Source organism: Ptychodera flava, chromosome 1 (genome assembly GCF_041260155.1).
Source record: "Ptychodera flava strain L36383 chromosome 1, AS_Pfla_20210202, whole genome shotgun sequence".
NCBI lineage: Eukaryota > Metazoa > Hemichordata > Enteropneusta > Ptychoderidae > Ptychodera > Ptychodera flava.
In genome coordinates, this window is record NC_091928.1 from 49,729,458 (window position 1) to 49,755,952 (window position 26,495).

Consider the following 26,495-nt stretch of genomic DNA (forward strand, 5'->3'; position numbering starts at 1 on the left):
TTAGTACTTGACAGGAACTTACGAAGTACTTACGTAGTACTAATAACATTTTCCTCTGGCTCCCAACTATTGAAACTTTCCGGATAACCGCGCCATTTTATCAGATAATATTTCTTTCCCCTAATTTTTTTCGTCTTCAAAATTCGTTCTACTCTGTACAGCTCGTCGGCACCTTCCGAAAGGGCGCTCTGAAGTTCATCAGAATAGAAAGTGCCGAGTATTTCCTCTCCATTCAGATCTTTTATTTTGTAAACTGGCGGCGTTCCCAGTCCAGCCGCATACACAACTTTTGAAACCACGAAAATCTCCTCTGTCCAATTTGGTAAATATCCTTTCTTAAAAGTGGTCTTGTATTTTGTAATTCGAACCCGTTCTCCCGGCTTGAATTCAGGGTTAACTCCCCCGGCTGCCAACTCAGGACCGAATAGTGTATAAAATGCCTGCCAATCGTTCTCCTCTGTTACGTCCCTGGGTTTCATTTTGATACTTCCGTGAACGGTGTTATTGTAATTCTCAAGAAGTTCTGGTAGAATAGAAAGCCATTCTCGTGTCTGTTTATATGTAAAGTATTTCCACATCATCGTCTTAAGAGTTCGATTAAAACGTTCAACAACGCTAGCTTTTTTGTCACTGTAGGTGTGAAACCAGTGAATTCCCGCCTCCTGGAGCCACCCCTGCATTTTTCGATTAGTAAATTCCCGCCCCTCATCTGTCTGAAGTTTGTCGGGCCTTCTCCCGGATTTCTTAATCACGTCTTGTAGCGCCTGTAACGTATCATCAGCCGTTTTTGACTGTATCGGCCTGGCCCATGCGTATTTACTGAGCACATCGATTACTGTTAGCATGTATCGAATGTTTTTATTCTCTTTTGCGAATGATGAAGGGAATTCCACGAGATCCGCTTCCCACTGGGCGTCTATCGATGTTACGAAAACGCGCCGGCCCCTTCGGAACGCGCCACGAGTACGAGGGACCGGTTTATGTAGATTATAAGTTAGCTGAGTTTTTAACCACTCCTGCACCTCTTTCTTGGTCACTTTCAGTCCGCTGGCTCGTGCTGCGTCATACAATTTTTGTACACCTCCAAAACCAGTTTTCGGGTTGTAATATAATTCTCTAAGAGTACCTTCGGCTTCAGCTTCCATAATTGCTATATTATACGAAAAATTTTATGCCGTACGGATGCTGAAAATTAAATACTAGTTTACTGAATTGTATCCTTTTCAATTGCTTGATTAGGCCCACGGCATCCCGTTCTGACATCTCCATTCCATGTTCTTTTATAATAGTTGTGTTGTCTATCTTGTTAGGTGTGTAAAATAGTACTAACATCTTTATGTTTGCCCTGAATGGTTTACTAATACTAGTATATTGCTGAGTCAGAACCCAGACAGATAGTCCGTAGTGTCTTGCGTTGAAACCAAGTTGGACTAAAACATCACTGCGCTTCTTCATATCTTTGGACCAGGCGCAGTCGTCGAGTACTATTAAAGTGTTCGTGCCGGCCCATTCGTCCCGTACGTAGATTAGTGTATCATTCACAGCATCGGGTCCGACCGGAAACACGAATACGTTGTCATCGGCGAAAATGAATCTTTTATTATACGTTTTATTAATCATGAATGTTGGGCAAATGAAAACTATATATTCGAATTTCCTTAAGTACGGACCAGTGAGGAGATCCATTACAAATTCTGTTTTGCCAGAATCTGTCGTCCATTTATAATCATGTTGAATGGCGGGGTAGCGTATATTGACATTTCCTCTGGATCTATATATTTAGTGACTTTATTCCAGTACCTACAATAGTAATGAATATTGCTAAAGATAACAAACCAATTTTGCCGAATTCGTGAATAGGGTCTGCAGATGCTGCCCGTTCCGAAGGCGGTGGGATGGAGGGGACGCCCCCCGACTCGTATCAGTCGCTCCCCTTCGGAACGCTTCGGGCTCGTCCTGCCACTTCACGGGATCCCCCCCCTCTCCCCCTCCTTCCATCTCATGTACAGCACTTTCTCGAATTTCCGTGTTTATATCACCTTCACCCGAAGGACATAGATTCTGTAGCGTATTGCAATTCATTATTATAACCCGAGATTGCCGGGCCCGAAAGAATGACCATCTCAGACGGTAAGAGAAGTTAAATTGGGTGAAACTGCCATATCAAGTTTTACACCAGTATTCATTATTGTGTCTTGATATCGCCTATAACTAATTACTTTGTCGGTATTGCGAATTTCATCTTCGAGGAGAACGCCGAATTCTTTTCGGACTTGCTCTGCACTGCCAGTATCACCCACTATGGTACTGCGAATATTTGCTTGTGCGCCGAGTATGCAATATACGTAGGCTTCAAGGCTTTCATTGAGGCAGGCTAGGCCAGCCTTTGTTAGTCCCGAGTCTCCCTTCAGAGGAATGAAACTATTATATTGTCCCTCCGATCCATCATTTCGGAAGAAATAATAGTGTGGTCGGTCTTTGTCGGGCAGTACATGTTTTTTCTTTCCAAAAATGGTATGTGTATAGAAAACGCCTCCGTCGCTGCGGAGAGGAAAAAGTCATGACCGTTGTATATTGCTTTTGGCTGTCTAACGGGCCCACGATTAGTATAATATTCATAACCATAACCAAGACCCTTATTTTGACCTTTTCGATAACGAAAGTCGGACTTCGTTGGGCTTATATTTCCAAATTCTGTACAGAGAAGTTCATATTGGACGAGATTGTACGGATTGTCGCCCGCTTTGAAGGTGGGGGTATCGTCTGGAAGTGCAACACCCATTTCGTGAAGGATCCTACGTATTGTAAAGTATACATGGAAACGGCAGAATGATCGTATTTGGGGCGGAAATTTCCCTTCGGAACCAAAGAGATGGGCGAATGATATACCACAACCAGTAGTGCTGCACCATACAGCGAAATTTAATTGCTGGTCCCAGTATTTCATGTGCGGACCGCCAAGCCAGACATTACTTTCTTTAGCTGATCGATGAGTGATTACGTTATCTTTAAATATATCCCGTGGATGAAAAGTAAATTTTTCTGTCGGCGTTACATATATTTCTAAGTCCATGAGAATAGGTTTTATTCCTCCATCCGGTTTGGAAGAATATCAGCATGCTGTACTGTCGGTATGCTCGTCTTATTCAATTGAAAGAGCAACTGGGAATAAGTCTGTACTCATGATTCGTGTTTCTATATACAGATAGATTTTAATGGAGGAGAATTTTCCATACTTCGGAATCGTACTAACATTCCAGACCATGTTAATATTATATTTCGGATTCAGGTTTAAACGAATTTTATTTTTTTACTAAGAATAGATAACATACTGCAAACAATGGAGAATTTAATAAAGTCATCGGCAGCGGCAAATACGACAGCGCATTCCGAAGGGCCAACCGCAGCGTCGGACAATAATCGATCCATAATAGAGACGAAACGTGAAAAAATACTCTGTGTCATCGCAAGTGGTCAAAGCAAGTTATTTTTGGTAAGGAGATTACAGTTAGAGAAGTGGAAACGTGGAAAGATGAATTCATAACACGAGCCTTTAAAGTCTATGAAGCGAAATACAGTTCTCTTATAAGTGATAACATCACTCAAAGTTTCATAGATCTAGGAGCCCGTGCAATAAGTCAGGTAGTTCCAATCGATGATCGAGATAACTATGCCACTGATCTTAAAAAGGATTTTATTCTAAACAGTGAAATAAAACGATTATCAGGACGGATAGCGTACACGTGGGGGCCCATACTTGCTCTAGTTTCCACCGGTTTAATTACGGGTAAACATTTAAATTTTAAAAAAATCGGGCTTAATATAGTACCTGAAATAAATGGATTCAACTTCGCAAACGGTTCCTACTCAGCAAACGGAAACGACGACGGAGCCCACACCGCAAACGGAAACGACGACCTTCCCTACGCCACAGCGCAACATAGAGAAAATTTCGTTACCGACGAAGCATCCAGGGAGAGTTGCTGCAGGCAAGAAATTAGCGGAATGGAACAGGAAAAACAAGGAGAAGAAACGCCAAATAATGAAGGGGGAGGAGGGGAGCGATGCGGTAGCGACTGAAGCAAACTGTATAGACCTATCGCCTACAATGAAAGAACAGTGTGATAATAAATGGTATAATAAATGTTATCTTGTTTTAGGAATTGTGGGAGTTTCATTGACTGCATTAGGGCTATATTGGGGACGTGCTCGACATAATTGTCCCGTTCGGAAAGATGAACCGCTTCAGAAAGCGAAAAAAACAGAGCCCGTAGCAGCTCCCTCCAGAACAGTTCCGAGGGGAGGGGAGGGGGAGGGGGGACCCAGCTCCTCTACATTGTATGAGATGGATTAACTCCCCATATTTTATTTTTTATTTTTTATTTTATATACTAGTCAGCAATCATGGATATTAAAACAGTTGTAAACACAATGTACGATGGTATTGTAATCGCAGGACTTGCGATGGGATATCTTATGATCTCCAGCAAATTTTTGAAGATGGATATGGGCGATCCAAGTCGTCCAAATTTGACTCGCTTGGCAAAATTAGGCGGTGCGACTGCTGCGGCGGTTGCGACTAAAGATCTCCTTGAACAGAAGAATATTATTCCTGCAGAACCTTATACTTTGTAATGGGCACCTTCGGAATATTATTCATCAAAAAATTATACTTAGTAATATATACATACGACGTACAACAATGATCATTTGGATTGAAAGCCAAACAGGTGAACCTGTTACTGTTAATTTTTACCCTTGTATTGACACGACACAGTTTACGAAGATAAGACTGCTAGAGTGTGGACTATATAATTCATGGCATAACATAACATCGACAAATAATGTACTAAAATATCAAGAAGGTGACCAACCAAAGAAGACTAAATCAATACGTCCAGGTAACTACAATATCGATACGTTAAACAAAGCAATCGGGTTGAAGCAAAAAATTAATTTTGAAAAACATCTGCCGACAAACCATGTTTATCTAACTTTGGCTAAAGATATTAAAGTCTATTTCAATGCCACAGGTAGCTTCGCCAACGTCGTCGGCTTTTCAGATAAACCTGAGAACAACCCAGTTATAAAAGTACTATGAGTCCGAAGAAAGTGGATTTCTTAACAGTCACTAAATACATAGTTCATTCAGATGTCGTTGATGTTACTGGAAATTATGTTTCATTTGGTTCGGGTGAATACATACAGGGGAAAGTATCGGACTGTTTACAAATACTTCCCATCCGGGATACGAGAGAAATAAGTGAAAAGGTTACTTACGATTTTAAAAACGGAGCAATTTCTATGCCATTGAGAAAAGGGGGAGATTACATGAATTCAATTCGTATCTGGATAACGGATCAGGATGGAAACATGATCGATTTCAATAACTGGCCAATTAGCTTTTGTATTGAATTATTGTAGTCCAGAAGCGGGGCCGGTGTAACCCTATAGGAAGATAAACCATCCCACGACCAATCCTCCAGCAATATATATCATTTCATATTTCTTTTGCTCAGGACTGGGTTGATAATAATCTGAGAATTGAACTGCCTCTTCGGAACGACTTTGCACCGCTTCTGCTTCTTCCAGGATTTCTGCATCTGTATCTCTTAATTCTGCCCGCAGCATGTGCATCCTTTGCTTGATTTTCTCTTTCCCAGTCAGCCTGTAGTAATCTTTTTCTGACCAGACGTTGCGATCATGTTCAAATTTTTCTAATGCTTTATCATGTCGGACTTCTCTTCAATAAGAGCATCACCATTACCAGAAAGCTTTTGTCCGATAATATTTCCTCCTGTGAATGCCGTTGCATTTAATACAGCACCGAGAACTGTCATTCCTATAGCTGAAGCCATGATTGTGTATATTACAAGGTATTATTTTAATTTTCACTGTATATAGGTCCCTACGGAGTATGTCTGATCCAAGTGGCTTCGGTCTAGGTACAATTCGTATGCAAAATCTTGAGCTTGAAGATCTGAGTGATGTTAAAGTTACAATAATACTAAGATGGCTGCTAATCATAATAAGGATTACGTCCTTCGTTATAAAGACCGCGAAAAATATTTCGTTTTAGCCAATGCCGCGGTGCAATCCCACGAGCATGCTGTAGAATTTTCCGACTTAAAGACATTGATGAAACTGTAATTGACGCCACAAAGGCTTCGAATGATTCTACTCCTTTTGCTCTGACATGGGATGGGGATAGTCAGAAATTCATGCCTTATAATGTGCCGCGTAACATCTTAGATATATTGGATAGTGAAATTGCAGGAGGTGTTGCTGAACCACCAGGAACTCCGAATGTGATTTATTTTGATAGCAATGTAAACAAATACAAGTTGCTAGATTTTCGTAGTTGGCTTACTCCTACGAATCCATACATTGCACTTCTTGGTATACCGATTCACCTTAAAATTAGTCCTCTTAATACAATAATGAAGGCAGATAATACACTAAGAAGGTGGATAAACGAGGGGGAGAATTATTGCTCGTATACAGCTAGCGGAGTTCCAGTTAGATTATTTTGGGACACAACTTTAAAGAAACTGGGTCTTAAAAGTGTCGGTGATGAGGCAGCTGTTCTCACTTTACAGACTGTAAATCAACAGATGACTGATAATATGAAAATACTTCAACATGGTACAGTTCTCATTAGATGTGTAAAGTTAGCTACGGAGACGAGTTTGACGATTTGGTTGGATATTATGCTATGAAAACAGATAACAGAACAACTTGTGATATTATTATAAGTATTGATAAAGATCGGGAGGGGAAATGAGTATTGAATGTTTTGTTGTGGGAATAGAATAGAGAACGACTTAGGAACTACATTTGTACGTAGAGATAAAAGAGTGAACACTTTAGATATCAGTACCATTCATCTGAAACGACTCATTTTGTTTGAAGTAATGGTCTTCCGACATATTTTAAGTTCAGAGGAAATTACTAAAATTTTATCTATCGGGTGAACAAGTTAACTAGAGTCGTTCAGAAAAAATTCCACAGAAACCTATCGGAACGATTTTCTGAAAACTGTAGAATGACAGACATTGAACATGACATCACAAGTTACTAAGCAACATTCGAAGCCCGGTATTGCGAAAGCGGTATTGCGAAATTCCCTGCTGGAAAGTTCCTGCCTGAAAACGTACCGATAGGGGTATTGCACAACAGTGTTCCGATAGGGATATTGCGCAACATCCCTATGGTTCCGCTCGTTCCGACGACTCCAACATAGTGAAAAGGGACCAGCCAGCAGATAAAATTCACAGACCCGCACTTTCGGAACTGTTCCGGTACGGGTTGAAGAGCAGACCGGCTCCGGTACGGCTCAGTCAGAATCTATCTAACAAATGAGAGAGAGAATAGAATGTCGTTCCGTTTTGCTCAGTGGGGGTGAGTCATAGCTAGTGTATTGCGCAAGTCTCAGCAGGGAATTTCCCCGCTGAGTTCAGGACAATGCACTGCTGCGCGTGAGTTCGTATATAGGTCAGGGTCATACTTTAGTTACATGGATGGTTAAATTTTTCCTTCGCTCCCTTTAGATAAATGAATAAAATGGGGTGTAAAATTCTTATTTGTCCCAAACCCCAATAAAACTTTACTACTTCCCTGCAAAAAATTATGAAGTCTTTGACAGCGTCAATGAAGTTACGGTTGACGTTGTTAACCAATGGCCAAAACGGGGCTGATTTCCAATATGGCTATGAGGGTGCCAAAGCCTCTACTATCCCGCAAATGCAAAATAGTACGTGCGACCAAGCTGATGGGCGGTACAAGCCAATTATTTTCCTGCGCCCATGAGACCGAAAAAGCGTCAATGTTTTCTGAGCCTGGGTTCCAGTAACGTGAATTAAATCTTGGCAGTTTAGCATTATAATACGAGGCAAAACGGTCAATTGAATGAGGTCCCCATCTATTCTCTAGTAGATGAAAAACTTCAGGTGCGACAGACCAATCATCCAAGTCTACAATTCTGCTTATTGCATCTGCCTTTTCGTTTTTGCTTCTAGGAACCCACTGTGGAAAAATGCAAATACTATGTTGTCGACAAATGTCATCAATACTGAGAGCCAGGTCATGCAAATGCAAACGAGAACCCCCAGCCTTAACAATAGAACAGCAGGCTTGGTTGTCCGTGACCCATTTAACTCTTTTCCCCGCCAAATGGCCAACAAAGGAGCGTAATGTGTATAGAAATGCTGCTAGTTCCCGCCAAGTGGAACTTCTCTCCGCTTCATCCTGCGACCACATTACATGAGAAATCTGACCGTCAATTGACGCAATATAACCGCCAGCTGCTTTGTCACTGGCATCCGTGTAAACTATTTCGCTAAAAACGAAATTTTGTTTAATTGGCATGCCATTCAACGTTGACAAATCTTGAAGCCAAAATCTCAATTCTTTTACTACTTCAGTCGGAAAAGACATTTGAACGTCCCAGCCAGACTTCTTTGCAATGAAATCATATGACAATCTAGTCCTTAACCGAGTCACAGAACCAAAAGCTGGAGAAATGGCAATGATTTTCCCTATTTCTACCGATAATTGCCTAGCTGTAACAGTCCGTGCGTTAAGAAGAGCTGAAATTCCTGACTGAATACCATGTAATTTAGATGTCGGGGCTGAAATTATGCCTTTAATTAAATCTATATCCATGCCAAGCCAAGTAAGATGTTGACGTGGTGTCCAAACGGATTTTTCTTCATTTGGCACAAAACCTGCCGCGAATATATCACTTTCACTGAATAACTGGCATACAGACAACTTTCTTGAGAAACTTAACTGCCTAAACCATCGTCCAAATAAACCATGGGTATGCCCTCTGCCCTCCATTTTGTTACCAGAGGTCATGACTACTTTAGTAAAGATACGTGGAGCAGACGTTAAGCCAAATGGCAGCACATTGAAACAAAAATAATGCAACACTCCTTCGAACGGCCAAGCAAAACACAAAAACTTTCTATGTTCCGGGAAAATATCAATGTGATGGTAGCCAGATTTAAGGTCAAAAGAAAACATGTACGAATCTTTCTGTAAGAATAACAAGGCAGTACGCAAATCCTCCATTTTGAAAGATTCTTTCCAAACATGCATGTTCACATATCTCAAATCTAGGATAAGACGCATTTTCCCAGACTTCTGTGTCGCTACTGACAAAGGACTGACAACTAGAGGACAAGTAGTCCGAGAAATGCAACCTTTACTTAGCAATGACAAAATTTCGCTTTCTACGAAACCTGCTTTAATGCGGGCTGAACGGTTATTCTGAAACGACTTCGCAGACGGCGTGGTGACAAATGGAATTCTATACCCTTCAGTTATAACATCAAGAACATCTTGTGGCGCACCTATAGACTGCCAAAAATGTAAATGTTTAGCAAGCCTGCCTCTGACCGAAATAAAACTATCGGGAAAACCAGTGCTTTGACTAGCAACTGCTCTATTCGATACTACAGTCTTATTGCCTTCAATTGAAAAACTGTCTCGTCCACTATGTTGCGTTGACAAATCTGATAAATTTGTACGTCAAATGACTTATAAATATCGACATACTTATCTTTATTATTTACTGTTGAGTTGTTTGCATTGCTGCCTCCAGTGGCCTTGTTTTCCACATGAGAAACAAACGTCATTGGGGCCTGGTGTGCGACGTCCAGACACAAAACTGCTTTGGAGTCTCCTTGCCTGCCGTCGTCTGGGCTTTGACCAAAGTTTTTGTTACGCCGAACACGCCGGTAGTTTATTCGTCTCCTTAAAGCGTGGTATTCAGCTCTCCGGATTTTTCTTTCGTCACCACTATCAGAAGCTAGTTCGTCCGCCTCGTACTCTTGTACCACCGCCCAACCAAATTCTGAACAGTCAGCCATTTTTATGAGTTTCTGGCGATGTTCAAGTATTTCCATACCTTCTTTAAGATCTGCGGCCACCTGTTGAAATTTGTTCTTTTGAAGGTTGGTGTTGGCCTTGTCGAGCGTGGCTGCCAATTTGGAGTTGAACTTGGCTTGTTCAGCATTGCCCTTCTTCTTGAACGAGTTTTCATCTGCGGCCTTGATGCGTTTGACCATTCGGTCCTGTGTGTCATCTTGCTGCTCGCTCATTTCATCTTTGAAAGAACTCAGGTCTTGTTGGACTTGGAGTCGAAGTTGCTCACAGTTTTGCTTTACTATCTGCGCTAAGGAGTTTTGAAGGTCTGCCAGAGATTGCGACTGCTGCGCTGGCTGAGAGCGGGGTCTGGCTTCATCCTGGGAGTACTGCGAAGTCGCCCCATTTGGTGAAATGCCAGGAAGATGACTATCGTAACTACTTTGCATGGCTGAACAAAATTGAGGGGAAGCAAGCTAGGTACGGTGTAGACGCCCGAGAGAATGTGACAATCTTCTATCCACTCTCTTTTATATACTCTCATTAGCATACAAGGCATCACAGGTGTGAACGAAAAATCTACTGCATGTCAACGATAAGAAAACATTTCTGTTCTAATTCGCTACGCTCAAACGAACAGAAATTTAAATTCTTGTAAACATAGCATGGCATAGGGTGTATATGTATAGTTAATTGCACGAGTAGGTGTGCTGTTACAGTTGTAATCACCACATTATGGTCAGGAACTTGTAAACATCACGAGGCCGAAGGCCGAGTGATGTTTACAAGTTCCTGACCATAAGTGTGGTGATTACAACTACAACAGCTCACCTACGAGGTGCGATTAACGACTTATACCACGAAAAATAGGCCAATCTTCTCTAAAATATGAAAATTACTGTCAATAAATCGTCTACTTTTGATTTGAACACCCACAATGGAATGGAGTGACCCATTGTACGTCGAAAGGTTCACAGAGGTCATTATGTACCTGGCATGCGAGTTTGGGAGAATGACCTATCCCAGACAAGTAGGATAAGGGCTCTGGTCAACTGCAAATCTGCATTTGAATAAGGGCTACAGAGTGGTATAATGCACCTGTGTAGAAGGAAACTATTTTAGTCTGATTGTTAAATAAAATTGCTTGCCTCGCTCTATCTTGTTGGCTATTGGCTAGCGAGAAGGAATTCAATCTATATGATGCATGTGATTGCCTCGTGGATGCATCAGGCTTTCAATACCATTTTCGTGTTTTCGACTGGTCAAGATGGACCTTGTCAACTTGTCTGATCTGATGACCCAAGAGACTTCCTAGAGTTCCATGGACGGCCATGTAAAAACAATCAAAGTGGATTTTACACGGGCAAACTGCCCTATAAGAGCAGCCGCTACTACGGAGCGCATAAAATCCACGATGTGTACTTAAACTTACAAAAAAAGTACTTGGCGAAGATAACACCGGACAGGATTGTACTATCGATGACCCTTGCCAAGGGATAATCAAGTTCTCCTGCCAGAAAATATACGTCTTTACACAAAGCAAATGTGCAAGATGGCTTGGCCAGACTGCCAGCACACTGGATATTCTGGCAAGGTAATTTATTCTTTTACTAAAATATTTATACACAAAACGAATTCTGTAAAGTTATAAAATTAAATTCATTGACCAAAACAATTTGTTGTGCGTGCGGCGGTATCACATAATTTCTTTCGACTTCCACAAACGTTACAAAAAGCTGTACTTATTTCCATGATATTTGTCACATATGTCTTGTGTTTGATAATTTCAGGTGAATGCGGCAACATCTCTGTACCATCAGGGATTCGATGAGCAGCTTATCAAAGAACAAACAGGTCACAGATCAGATGACGGTTTACGCGCCTCAAATGTATGTCTACTGCACAACAAAAGCATGTGTCGAATATATTACTACCACCTCCATCTAGTGTTAAATCAGAGGATTCTGTAAGTAAAGCAGTTTCTCAAGTTACGACAAAACAATGTAACAAAACAGACAAGATTGGTCGAACCTAAGAAGACGCCGAATCTAAAGATAGACAGTCTTCATCAATAAATCATATTGCTTACATTGAGCATGGTCCAAAGAAAGTTAAAATTGAATTATAAAATGTGATTTTATAACATATCAGTTGAACAAACTGTCTTCATTTTGTTATTGAATGTGTGTGAATGCTTTAGAAATCTCCACTTGACCTATTGTTCTCTTGCAAATTAGTAATCAGTCATACTTTTTTTCATATTTAAATAAGTAATCACTACACTTTTATTGATATGATAATGATTTTCTTTCATGAAAGTGTGGTGATTACTTATTTATATATGGATAAAAGTATGACTGATTACTTATTTTGCATAAGAACAATAGGTGTCAGTCGTGTTTTCAGGGTTAAATGGATGGCAAGAACAATAGGTCACATGACCTGGAGTGGTATAATTTTATTTAGACTTTGTGGTTTTATTTTTGAGACGTGAATCGATTCTGACAAACCTGAATTGAAATTCAATCTAGCCATCAGCCAGAGAGGGACTGTTTTGGTGGCTAGACTATCTGTCTTGGCTCAGTATTTTAAACTGGTTTCATTGGAACCTGGAGTTTCTGAGCTGTGCCTCACTTTCTTTTTACTGCTTTATTGCTATAAATTTAGAAATTACATCTTACTTTTAGTTATGCTATGTAATGTTCGGCTGTGGACATGCTCTGTTATTCCAAAGTGAATATTTCACTTCAGTTGTTCAAGTCTCTGATCTCCCCAATATGTAAGCAATTGATCCTTGAGACATGCCGCGCCTCCTGTCACTTTTGACCAATAAGGGGCCAGGATTTAGTGTCACCTGACTGTTCAGGCGATACTCGTTTTTGCACGTGTCAGTACTCTCTTATTCATGTTCATATCGCCTGGGCTATGGGCCATTTGACTCACTGAAACACGATTCGAACTAATTTGGGATAATTGGATGGTAAAGAATGCCGATTTAATCTACAAATGTAATCTCATCTGCTTTTCTTTTTAACATTACACCCTTGCTTTGATGAGTAATTTGCTATATTGCAACATTCAGCTATACGGCACCTAACACTTTTGAGAAATTTGAAAAATGTGAAAATCCAATCATCCCAAATTGGTTCCAATCGTGTTCTGGAAAGAAAGAAATCCAGGTGAAATAAGCACATATAGGGTGAATAATTTTGCACTGTGCAAAGATAATTTTATCGAGCGAAACGCATAGAGAATATTCATGTGATTACTATATAATCCAAGTATTTTTTTCTCATTCGATGTCATCGGATATGAGTTGGGTTTTATTTTTCGCGGAACCGTATAACATAACTTTGTGCTGAATTGAATGTATAGGGCCTGTGTATACTTACCGGGGAACCATCTTCCCACTTCCAAACGCCCGCCTGTTCGATATCGTTAGCACCGAGCCACAAGTGAAACTTGCCTTCAGTGTACCCTGATATTAACGAGAGGGAATTTATCACAAAGTGCGATCAATGATCTGGGTAAGTTTGGTGGGGCGTGAAGTTTTAGAACCTGTCTAGACAGCATGCCAGTGCTTACATAAAACTTTGTCAATTATATGTAAAATTAAGTGTACGGATGAATTTGATATCACATTCAAATCGACGTAAACATTAGTCTAAAAGCGAATCTTAGTAAGAGGAAACGGGATAGAGATATGCCGATTAATATCAATGCAAACTTTTTTCTGGTATAGCAGTTCTCTTTGAAGTAAATTTGACTATATCCGTTAAGACAAAAATGACTTTCTCTAACCCCACACCAACCGGCACAATTTAAATTACTATTCAAACTCGATTCATACCCAAGTACAAGATTGCCCCACCTTTCAACCACAGGTCTTCTTCAAGATTATTTATCTTGGCCAGTGTACCACCCAATGCAATACACACAGTCCTTGCTTCATAGTATGTGTACAGATGGAATTGGTAGGAATGGTAGCATTTCTCCTTGAAATAGTTCCAACCAGGCTCACAGGCTGTAATGAACCACACACATAAAAGACATTCACCATATATAAACTGAAAATGCTCCCGTGTTTCTGTATACATTGCAGTTGTCTGTAAATTAAAACTTTTGACATAAATTTTGAGCTTCATTGAAAGTTTTACGTTCCACATCATGAACAATATGCACAATAGATACCAATATATACTCTGGCTGAAATGAAAATACTAAATAAAAAGATGAATTCAGAAGGTTAATTTGTGCCTTTGTGTTTGTAAGCATTCAAATGATCACAGAAACGAATGCCAGAGGACAAATGTCAAGGAGAAAACATTGCTCAATGCCATTTATGCGACCTGTGATGGTAAAAAGACGGAATGACCAATACATCGAAACGATGAATTTGGGCAGATACCGGAATCACATCAAGAGATAGATTATTTTTAACAATTTTCAAGCCATGATAGAAATATTAGGCCAAATGATTTGATTCTTCACAAACATAGTTGTTACACGCACATTTACTGTAGGTTGCCATGGCATTCTCACAAACTCCGTCTTTCATTTTCGCTAAGATCCCCACTTATGACCAACGGCATTTATCAAGGATGTGCAACAGCTGACAACGGTATATCCATATAGATACAAAATAATCGCAATCATACCCATCGATAATCCGACAACACTAGGTCAAAATTCGTAATACAATAGTTATAAACATAGACCTGTTGATGCAAATAACAGCAAAACACCGCTCTTGATGTTCACAATTCACATGTATGCCATGGCAGATAGCGTTACAAAAATTAACAGAATACTTACCAATTCGGCCATCACAATAGGTTCCGCAAAAGATGACCAGAAGACCGAATAACAAGGCATGGAAAGGTGGGGATTTCTTTGCCATCTTATCCCAAAGACCAAAGACTTTTAATCTAAAATATAAATAAATAATGAATAAACTAGCTAATTAATCGACCAATACATCAGAGCCGTGGATAGGAAAATTCATTTGTATAAGCGCTTGATGTCACGAAAGTAATAAACACGAATATAATAGCCGTATGTTTTTAAAATTAAGTCGCGAGAGAAATCTTGCGGTTCACACATTTAATGTTCTGTGTTTCATATAAAATCTCAATCCAAAATATAGAGTATGTCTACGCCCGTACTTGTTCCTGTTTGTCTCTCACTGGGCATGAGATATTTAAATAATCCACCCTTGTACTTTCGTTTGTTGAATATCAAACACATTGCTAATTCTAACGATCACCATCATGAAAACGTTTGACTACATACTGCCACTAGCATTACAAAGACAAGATGTCTAATATTCTATTTTCCCCGGAACAAAATCAATGCAATGCATTTCAAGATTATCCATGGCAAGATATACCAAACTATACCGACGTGCGCGTATTCTAAGACTATAGAATAACGAAGTTTTACCAAGTCTTTATGTATGCAGTTGTCCAACTGAGATCGAGCTACCGAAAGAATACTGACACATTAAGCTTCATTTTGTATCTCTATTGTGTGCCGATAGGCAAGAGTAGTCGAAGTAACGGACCCGTGCAAGCTAACGATGCCTCCGAGTTTAAACCATTCCCTCCAACATCTATGCCAAGTCTATGACCCCAAATGTGTTTAAAATCACTGCTGATAGCTGTAAATTTTTGCTGATAGCTTTGTTTTCAACAGGAAGCATACCAGCCGAATCAGGTGCTGTTTTCTCATTCTGTCTCGTATAAACTGATACGAAGCATGCTCAAATCTAACCTTTGGAATGTACAATTAAGTTACGACACACAACGTTGGAGACACACAGCAAACAGCTGTTATCATTTAAAAAAACATTTCCACGTAGGAGCGGCCTCTTTTTACCCAAACTTTTGAACAACAGCACTCGTCCACCAACGTAATAAACTTTTGAATCAGTTTTCTTGTTTTCTCTAAAAAAATAAGAAATACGGCAAACAAAGTCACTGTAGAGGACACAAACTCTTCTGAAATATGATTGGCAATTTTTTTCTGATGCTCATGAATAAAAAATACAGAATATTGAAAAATAGAAATGATGGAGTTTAGCGAAAAAACGAGAACATATACAAAAATTGTGCATAAAAGTTGGACAAGTTCTTTTACTTTTAGGATAAATATGTTTTTTATCAAAAATGATAAAAAACGGTGCCAAAATACTTAATATGCAATTACAAAATCATTTGGAAAAAAGTATGATGTCATTCTTGCGAATGTGCAGTCTAATTTTGAGTAAATATGATGACCTAAAACCTTAATATATGCAACGAATTACATCCTGATTTGAACAAATGTTTATGTCTACAAAGTAAAAACGTCACTTTCAAAGCTAGTCGATGGCTAGCTTCAAAGAAAAACATCTTAAAATAAATGAAAAGGAAATCTCAAACATTTACATTCAAATATGCACGAGGTATCTCTAGGGATGTACATTCCAAAATCGTAGAAGTGGACCAGAGTTTGTTAGAAGAAGTATTACAGCACTCGCCGATCTCCAATCGGGTAATGACCAGCGAGAGCTCGCCGGGTTACAGAAAAGTTTTCGATCGGGTTCGAACCCACAGCGCGTGGCACACAGTCACCTAGAGTGACACTACAGTCAAAACCGCTCAAAAACAGAGTATTGAGCGACAAATCTTTTAAAAAATAACACCATTTCTTAAATATATGGATGCATACTGCCAGGTGTTGTCCGTTTTTCGCCCGTATCCGTAAACTTACGTCTAATATAACACGGTAATTTGTAAACAATTAAAATGTAAACTCATTATCATGATTATGCCTTCACAACCCCTCATACTGCTACGTCAATATCATTCTCATTCCATGCTTTTGTTTATGAGTTTTTGACTTCTCGGTCACTAGGCTAAAGGTAACAAGTGTAGGGGCGAAATGTTCCAAGCGTGCATATAACAAAGTTAACGTCAAAGTGAATGACCTCTATAACAGAAGTTCTACAAAATGTCTAAGTTTACAGACGACGAATGGACACCCACTTAAAGTCACCCTTATAAGTTGATTCTTATATTGGCATCGGACCTGACAATAGCAAAGTCGTTTCTGAACAAAAGACACTCAATCAGGTATCTTACTAATCTTATGAAAAGTACGTATTTTAGCGTGAAGGACTGGTGTTTAGTTTCTTGGTTGCACGCTAGTAGTAAAATAAAGGTGGTCAACTATGATTAATAAGAATTTTACACCCCATTTTATTCATTTATCTACATGAAGTGAAGGAAAAATTAACCATCCATGTAACTAAAGTATGACCCTGACCTATATACGAACTCACGCACGCGCAGCAGTGCATTGTCCTGAACTAAGCGGGGAAATTCCCTGCTGAGCATGTTTATACATGTACGGGAAATTCCGTGTGAGTCATCACCATCAAACTAGCCTATATAAAGGAGCCCCGTTGTCAGTCCGGCCGGCCGGTCGCGGAGTCTAGCTGAAGTTAACTAACTTTCATATCCATTCAATCCATAATATCGTAGATATCGCTCCAGCGGCGGACTAAATCCTTCTTGTTTTTGTATTTCTAGCGCCTGATGAAATATGTTCTGAATAAGTTCTGACCCCGGAGCCTCTGTTGTTGCACCTTTTTCTTGTATTTGTGTAAGCAGCTGTTTATATTGAACATAATAATGTTTATATTTCTCTCGTCTCTTTGCTACACCCGTTTTTCCTTGTATTACATCAATAACGACGCCAGGTATAGGAGTTAAGGCTAACAGTACCGGAACTGTCGGAATTGCTGCTATTACAGCAGAACTTACAAGAATTCCCTTAGTAATATTAAGAGCCATATCAATTCGACCCATCAATTTGTAACTTCGTCGATATGCAGCACTTGTTCTTTCTATGTAATCAGCCAATTGTTCAACGCTTTCAACAACTGAGATGTGCATTTTTACTGTATATGTAAGGGATGATAAAAAATAATTGTAGTAATATAGAAATACAATATGGCAGAAGGAGGAGAAGATATACCAATCCAGGATTTCGTTGATGCAAATTTAAATGATGATGATGACGCTACTGCTGAAACATCCTTCATAAACAACGATAAACCCTTGCAAAAGCCGATTCTTCCCAGGCCGTCTCAAGCGACAGACCCGCAGGTGAGTCGTTGTATAGACAGAGAGAAGAACTTACAGATATAACGGCTAACCAATACTTAGATAGTAATAGGATTACTGATGCGCATAAACGAGAATTAATGCATACGAATACTAGTATTAGGGATGGAGAGCTGTATTATCGAGACGCCAGGCTGACATCAAATAAAGGCAAGAAGTCTTTAATGCCCTCCTCAATAAAAGGTAAGGGAGCTGCAGAATTTAAAAAAGATATATTAGGAATAGATCCAGATTTTGTATCAGAATTGACTGATAATGAAGCAAAAATGTTATTGAAAAGGTCGGCCGATAAACTCAAACCCTACGACATTGGACGACTCAGAGATAGAATAACAGATTTACGAGAAAATTTTAGCGATAATGCCGATGAAATACGTACTATCGAAAATAAATCGAAAAATGGAATAATGAAAACCCCGAATATATAAGCTATTAATGATGAATTAAGGATTGCGAATATGCGTCTCAGTGGCGAGCTTAACAATGAAAAAAAGAAAATAACGCTAGAGAAAAAAGAAGCTGAAAAACAGTTAAAGGATCCTGAAACGAGCACCCAAGGAAAAGAAAAAGCCGAGAAACTACTAGCTGAACTCATAACAAGAGAAGCTAAAATTGTTGATCGAATTGAATACGAACATGGTAAGATCAGTGAGGCACGTGAAAGTCTAGCTACGACTAGGTCTCTTCGTGATGTAATTTCCGATCCAGAATTGTCACTCAGGCTGAAGCTGACAGAGTTATTTAAACGAAATGGTATTACAATCGCTGCAATACTGACTGCCCTTGGAATGACAATATCAACAATTGCCCTGGCTGTGACTAGAGGAGGAGGAGCAGGGGGAGCAGGAGCAAACACAGGAGGTTCAGGTCCGCCCAAAGTATATACAAAAGCGAAAGAAATTGTAAAGCAATTTGGTGAATGGTTAAAAACCTTGGCCGCAAAAAGTGCTGCTGCAATACCAGGTTTAATCGGCTCCCTTGTCAGTTTTCTATTAAAAACAGCAGGATCGGTGGTCGGATTTGTCGGAGAACAGCTATGGATATTTTTAACTGGATTAACATTAGTCATTATAAATAAAATTATGTATTAATATATCACACTCCCCTACGGCATCAACATGTTTGGTGAAAAGAATATTGCAAAGTTTCTTTCTAAAAATAAAGACCTGTTTGGTTTCTCTGTCGAATTGGAATGGTGCAAACTTCGGCGGGTAAATCGACATATCCTTCGAGCAAATCCAGGTGTCCGACTCAAAGATGATAATCTTTATCATAACATATTAGCTTTCGTGAAGGAATGTCAAAAGACTAACTTCTTTAAGCGACTAGAATTCATAAACGTCTTTCAGGAGATTGACAATGATGAAATGGAAGTCCAACATCTCCAAGAATATTGGGTCCTTCGATTGATTCGCGACACAGGCAATCGATTTATCTTTCAGTCAGACGGAAATATTTATGTAAAGATGTGATTTTTTCCTTCTAAGTTACTATATACACGAAGTGAAATGTAAGATGTGATTTATTTTCTTTTTTTTTTTTTTCTTCTACTATATACATTACACGAAAAATGGGGTACGATAGAACATTATCACCGACTTTCACCAACCGAATACCGAATGGAACAAAGTCAGAAAGAACTCATCACGTGATTGCTCATAATCCAAGTGAGGCAGATCCAGGCCAGACACTTATCATACGATGTCCGAATTAGAAAGCGGAGTACTCTTAGTTCCAGATACTTTCGACCTGGTTTTTGATCTCGAAGTAACGGGAGATGAATATAACCGAGTAGTACAAAATGTTGCAAAAAATTTGGTGGAGCGTATGAAACTCACATTTGAGGGTCAGACACTTTCCGATTTGAGTAAATATAACTTTATTGAATGCTATCGTGATCTCTTCAAACATAAAAAGGAGAGAACGAACATGACACTGTACGGAATTCAGAACGAAAATCTAAGAAAATTAAGAAGCGGTTCGACCGATGGAGATCAAAACGTCGTGGGCGATAAGTTACTTTTCGATACATATAAAACAAATATGCTATTCGTCTCACTCATCCCCTAATAACAGGTCATGGAGTTGCATATCCAAAAGCGTTAGGGAGTCATATCGAATGGGAAATTACGTTGGCACCCGCCTCCCAATTACTTGTCAGTAATCAGGTTGTTACAACCAATTATAAATTAAAAAACATTCAATGGAATACAAGACAATTTCTGACCTCGATCTCGCGAGGTCAACTGCTGGTTATTACAACGGTGGAAAAGTTACCTTTACGAGCATATACATTATTTTAGAACAATCCCATTCAAAGAATCGGACACGGTTATCAATGAAAATATAAATGTACCACGACGTAGCATTAGAGGTATCGCTATACTCTTCACTAAAAATCAGAATCAGACAGAAATGAACAGTGAACTTTTCTTTAACCCCTCCATTGAATCTGTGTCTGTATCAATCGAAGGCATTGCAAATAAAGTGTACGCTCAGAAGATGATACCAAGACAATTTTGGCGAGAGGTGCGACGGTATTTTGCTGAAGATAAGATTGGTGTGAAATTGATATAGATGAGGCCGATTATTTGAAGAATAAATTCTGTCTGTTTATCGATCTGCGTAGTTTTAAAGATATTGAGTTTCATGGAAATGGTTTAAAAGTAATGAACACAAAGGACGGAATTCAACTTGAGATCCTGAAGAAAGATGCTTCGTGGGGTGGCGATGACGCTCACAATGATAATATATTTGCCCACATTTATGTTATCAGTGATGCTCAGGTCACTGTTGAAAATAGTAGATTAAAGTCTTTACAATTTTAAACCATGACCCGTCGTCCGTCCTATCGGCCATGTTTCTGCCAGCCATTCGCCCGTGTCTAGATTGTATAACTGCACACGTTTGATATCATTTGGCGCCATCATGATTTTACTACGCTTTTCACTACGGATTTCTCCAGCCTTTTTCCGTACAAACTGTACAAACTGTGCCGGCTCCGGCTTCTTCCCAGTTTCAAATAGATCTTTATAATCTTCAAAGTTCAAATGTTTTCTAACACAAACATCTTTCACCCCTTTATTTTTTTTCGTCTCCGAAGTTGGAGTTCGAAAAGCATACACTTTCGAGCGTATGCCGACAAAATCAAGAATAGGTTCACCATTCAACTCATCTTTAAATTTACCTATCACTTTTTTATTAATCTTCGGAAAGTTGGGGGCGGAGCTCATCCCACTAGTATCATATATAGACTTCTCACCATTCTTTTCAACATCTTCTCGGACTATATCATTGAAAGTTACGTCCGGATCCGGGATCGGTACACTGTAAACAAAACTGTCAGTATCCATGTAGGCTAATCGTATTCCAGGAACTTGACCCGAAAGTATTGTAATGCGTCTCATACATAGCAGCTTAGAAAGTTCCAGTACTGCGGCGCCGATGAAAACTGGTTTTACATATCTATGCTCATCCGTTTTCAGTTCCAGTAGGGCACTGTCGCAGGAATCACCATCCTCTTCGGAAGTTATGAAAGTTATATGTTTCATCTTTGGATTATACTTCTGAATCTTTTTACGTCCACTATCCGTACCGTTCCAGTCCGAAACAAATTTAAAGTCTCTGTACTTTCGAACATCTTCTATTGTCTTACCAAACATTGCATTATTCATCAGCTTATAGAAATTCTTTTCGAAATCTGTCCCCCCCTTTGCCCTCATTTTAGTGTTAAAGTCAATATATTTCGCGAGACATGGAGCTTCATCGAAAGCAAGCACCCGATAAATCTTTTTCAATCTCATTCCCATCCGAAGATAGAATTCCAGCAACTTGTAGTGTAAGACGTATCTCTCTCTATCCATCACACTTGTAATCAGTCGACCGCCCTGCCTCGGAAATTCATAGTGATGTGGCGCTAATGGCAAATCGCTGTGTTCTTCATGTAATTCGGCTGGGTATTCTAAGTCTACTTCTAGAAAACTTGGTGGAAAGGTGGAACCAGGTCCCCACGCTCCGCCAGCTCCGCCGTCTCGGGCCCCGCCGGCGGCCCATTCCTCCCACTCTTCCATCGTCATCCAATGAAGTCCGCCCGTAGGCATTGGTTGACTCATTGCCCAGCCGTAGAGATTGTTTGCATCGAGATATTTTATTTCGGTCACCGGCTTCTCTGGATCGTAATTCGCGCCAGCGTAAGCAGGATGATTTGTCTGTAAATAATGAATATTACACTGGCTGATACCACCTCGAATTCCCCGTTGTACGAATTTCATCTGCTCGGCATCCTGAATGAGCCCAAATTTATTACCCGTGTAAAGTAACATAGCATCCCATGTCAAGCCGGGCGCCGACATGTAATGGGCCGGATCTAACTTGTATGCTTCTAAACATGTGTCACGGAAATTTTCGAATATATTCGCAAGAAGTAGAACGTCAGTCTCACAATAGAATTCCATATAATCACGAATCGTCTTACATCCAACTTCGTCCCATACTCTTAATGCATGTTCGTAATCGGACTCTGAAATCCCCTCTTCCGTCAATTCGCTATAAAATTCCCCCCTCTCCGGGAGCTGGTTCTCTCCCAGTCTGTCAACCGAGTCTAAATATTCGTAGGGGAAGAAACCTTTCGCCCTTTGAATGTCCGGGTACGAAAGTGGCGCCGCCGTCCACCCGTGGGGCTCCGGCACAGTTTTTGCCAACTTCGCCAATGACCCCATCATCAGCTGAGCACTGTCCATAAACTTTATAGAAAAGAAACGTCTCTTTATCTCCCTCTTCCCATCGACAACAATTGAGCCACTAAAAATAAATGTTTTTGAGAGACCCATAATTCCACCATTACCCGTCTTAGCTATTAAATTTGGCTCTTGTCCCCCTCCATCTATTTCATGTAATTCTTTCAAAATAAAAGAACCATCGTATCCCTTGAGGTTGTGAAAGTAGATAGGAATGGTTCTCGACGGGCGACATCCCTCGCAATAGAAGGTCGCCTCCTCCTTCACTACTCGGTATCCTGCCGGCTCTCCACATGCAATACAGACTGGATCACATCCGTCACGCTGGTAATTAGATCTATCTTTCATCGGTATTATTTTCCAATAATACGATTTCGAATAATACTCGGCCCGTTCTTTCATATCCTTCAGAAAGTCTGTAACACAGGAGAGACCTGTGAATGTTCTTTTACCATAAACAGTGGGTGGTCGCCCTTCCGAAGGATTCGATCCTCCCCACCCCCGTTCCACCATAACATACGAAAGACAAATTGGAATATGTCGACCGGTCCCCTTCTCAATAATTGCCTCAGTATCTGCATAGACGACGTAGGGAGAAGGAACCTTCTTCCGATGTCCTTCAAATTGACATACTTCCTTAGGAAAAACTGGCTGGGAGTCGTCTGTTCCACAGTACACCTGATGTATTTCTAATTCTTCTGTTGACTTAAAACCTCTTTTACAAACCATACAAATACACTTCTGTCTGCGCTCATTCTTTCGATTAGTACGAGAATTACGAAGGCGATTTAACGCAGTAATTGGTACATAGTGGCACCTTCGGGACGCATCTTCACCGATTATCAGTAAGATATTTGCTATTTGATCCGTTCCGACAGGGGCTCCGCTACTATATAACACAGTTATGTCGGACGGGGGAGTGGGATCATTTTCGTAGATCTGAAATACTTGAAGTTTGACCCCTGGATTTTGCTGCTCGAAGCGCCTGAATACAGTCATATCGGCGGGCGTGGGCGTGGGAATACCTTCCCAACAGTAGTCAGCCATAAATGGGGCGTACGTATTCCATTTTCTCCTTACCTGACCACATTTCTTTTCACGAAACTCGGGGTCGGTCAACTTTAAACTTGCTACGATGGCGTATTGAAAACAGTTCTCAGCCCCCACCGGTAGAATAAGATCGCTAACACAATGCTTATTTTTTAACCATCCGGGAAGTTGGACTGCGCCAGCCCCAGCCCCGAGTAAAACTTCTACTAGAATTACTTCAAAATTAAGTATCTCCTCGAGAACGAGACCAGAACCCTCAACATTTTCAATTGTATCAAGCATAAGGTCGTAGCGATCTATTAATTGTTGCCCCACATCCGCCCCTCTTCATCTTTTGTGTATGTATCTTTTAATTTAACATACAATGTACGCGGTTGTGTATTACCAGTTTTCGGATCCGATAATTTGACTTCCATTTCGGTATAAACAGAGTACATCTTTCCCCCTTTGACCATACCTTCAATATCCACCAGCTCCCCGATATCCTTGACTCGCTTGACTTCAGGAAATTTTTTTTGTAAAACTGCTCCCTTGAATGCTGTATGTAACTGGCCATCTTTATGATATATACTATCCTAAAAATTTTTTAAAATGAAAAATAATTATTCTATGATAGGTCATCAAAATCCACTATAATATTTTTGTCAGCATTTATTTGTTTATATATCTCACCTAATCTTTCTAAGTCGACTATTTCTTCCGCATCTTGAATTTCTGGTTTATTAGGCGCAGCACAAAATAACCTCTCAACAGTGAAAGAAAGAGCACGCTTACTTAAGCGCGGTTTAAATGCTAAGAATTCTATCTTACTACCTTTCCTGATATTACGAGGTACAATAGCAGGATTTTCTCGGACTGGCAATGGGCTCACTGTTTTAAAACCGCAGTCAATTTCTTGAACCATATCAATACATGTAGCGCTTTTAAACTGAAATTTAAAATACGCAACTGGCTGCGCCCCGCTCCCTCGCTTCTGATACACTTTAGATGGATTGTAAAATCCAGTAGTATTCTTGGAGTGAGCGGCCAGGCTTAGAGCATAACTTTTAGCAGTAGATGCATCGAAACTTTCACCTAGGGTACGGAATATTATTAAATCAGTAAACTTTTGAAGACTCGGTTGCCAACGGACACACACCCCATCGCATGTAGCAGGATCTCTAGAACCGTACTTAGGTCCGATGGGGAAAACCACTTCTAGCTCACTGTCTACGTATATGAAAGGATCTACCAATGATTCACCAAATATGAGTTTGCCGTCACTGATTTGAATATTCTCTTCTCCGGTTTCAAGTATTTTTATTGCAGTTGAAATAGAAAGGATTGTCATTGTCTTATCGTATATATCTTAATAAAAATAATTTAAAAAAAATTTTTTCTATGATATAGTATCCTAAAATGTCATACATATTCATAAATGGACCAACTGGAAGTGGTAAGAGTTACGATGCAATAAATTTGGATCCGTATCACGTACCAGAATTTGACACTAGTTTTTCCAGCAACATTGCCGACTTTTATAATGGGCGTGTCACCCACGTTTCGATTGCCGATTTTCAGAACCAGTTTATAGAACATACGCTTAGTTTACAATGTCAGGCTGGGAGGGGCCCCCCTTCAGAACACTACATTATTTGTGACTCTTCCATAATTCAACATCTGACTTTTTCTCGAATCCGGGGCGTGGCAGCGGAAGAAAAAAAGATTGTTTCTAGAGCATTTGACCATTTACCCAGTTTCATTATCATATTCAAAGATATGCCTTGGGATTATTGCAGGCGGAATGTGTTGACTCGAGCCAGACAATATGAAATAGCTGCCGTAGAAGAACTAGAAGAGATTCACAATAAGTTCAAACAGACTTTCTTAGAAATTTGCCACGACTACAGACTTCCATGTTTGGTAATTCGGACGCTCTTACCCCCCTCGTTCTCAAGAATATACTTAATCCAACAATTGATACCGAGACAGTCGGGCCAGTAGAATATCCACAAGCTTTTGACTTTGGAATTGCATGGAGCGGCGGCAGCCAGGGATTTTTATAGACGGTTTCAAGGAGGAGGAACTTGAAAAAGCGTACTTCCCACCTGGTCAAGAACAACTAGAACAACCTCGAGTGTCACTAAAGAACCTACACAAACTTCTTAACGCTTGTGAATCTGTGTGTGCTTATAATGCTTCGTTTGACCTACGAGCACTTGACATTATGAAAAGGGGGGACTTTGAAGTTACTTGTCTATGGCTTATGTCAGTTGTGTACATTATACTTCAACCAGAACTTATCGATAAAGCTGAAAAAGGGGGACTCGAAAGAACGGACTGTGGTAACATGCACAGTCGTTTTGAAGATCTTGCAAACTTAATATGTTCAGGAACTGAGGGGGTACCACCTCATCCACATACGGCCGAAAAAGATGCAATAAGTGAACATTACTTACGACAGTACATGATAAATACTTGGCCAGGTGGGGGGTGGAAGGGGGTGGTAAACTGACACTTTCGGCTTTCAAGAAATTAAGACTTCCTCCATGGTACTTATTGAGTAACTTTCGTAAATACTTACGTTAGTACTTCGTAAGTACCAACACAGGAACTTACGTAGTACTTGACAAGTACCAGCACAGGAACTTACGAAGTTCTAATAACATTTTCCTCTGGCTCCCAACTA

The 26,495-nt window shown here is 40.0% G+C and overlaps 1 protein-coding gene across 1 annotated transcript in view; it reads right to left on the reverse strand.

Annotated features, from left to right (window-relative positions):
- Positions 1-26,495, reverse strand: part of LOC139145367 (perlucin-like protein) — a 48,057-nt gene that overhangs the window by 13,280 nt on the left and 8,282 nt on the right. The window contains exons 2-4 of the mRNA XM_070716491.1: positions 14,686-14,798; positions 13,742-13,894; positions 13,263-13,348 (exon numbers count right to left, since the gene is read on the reverse strand). Of these exons, the coding sequence (XP_070572592.1) occupies positions 13,263-13,348; positions 13,742-13,894; positions 14,686-14,770 (324 nt within the window). The 5' untranslated portion in view covers positions 14,771-14,798. The remainder of the gene's footprint in view (positions 1-13,262; positions 13,349-13,741; positions 13,895-14,685; positions 14,799-26,495) is intronic.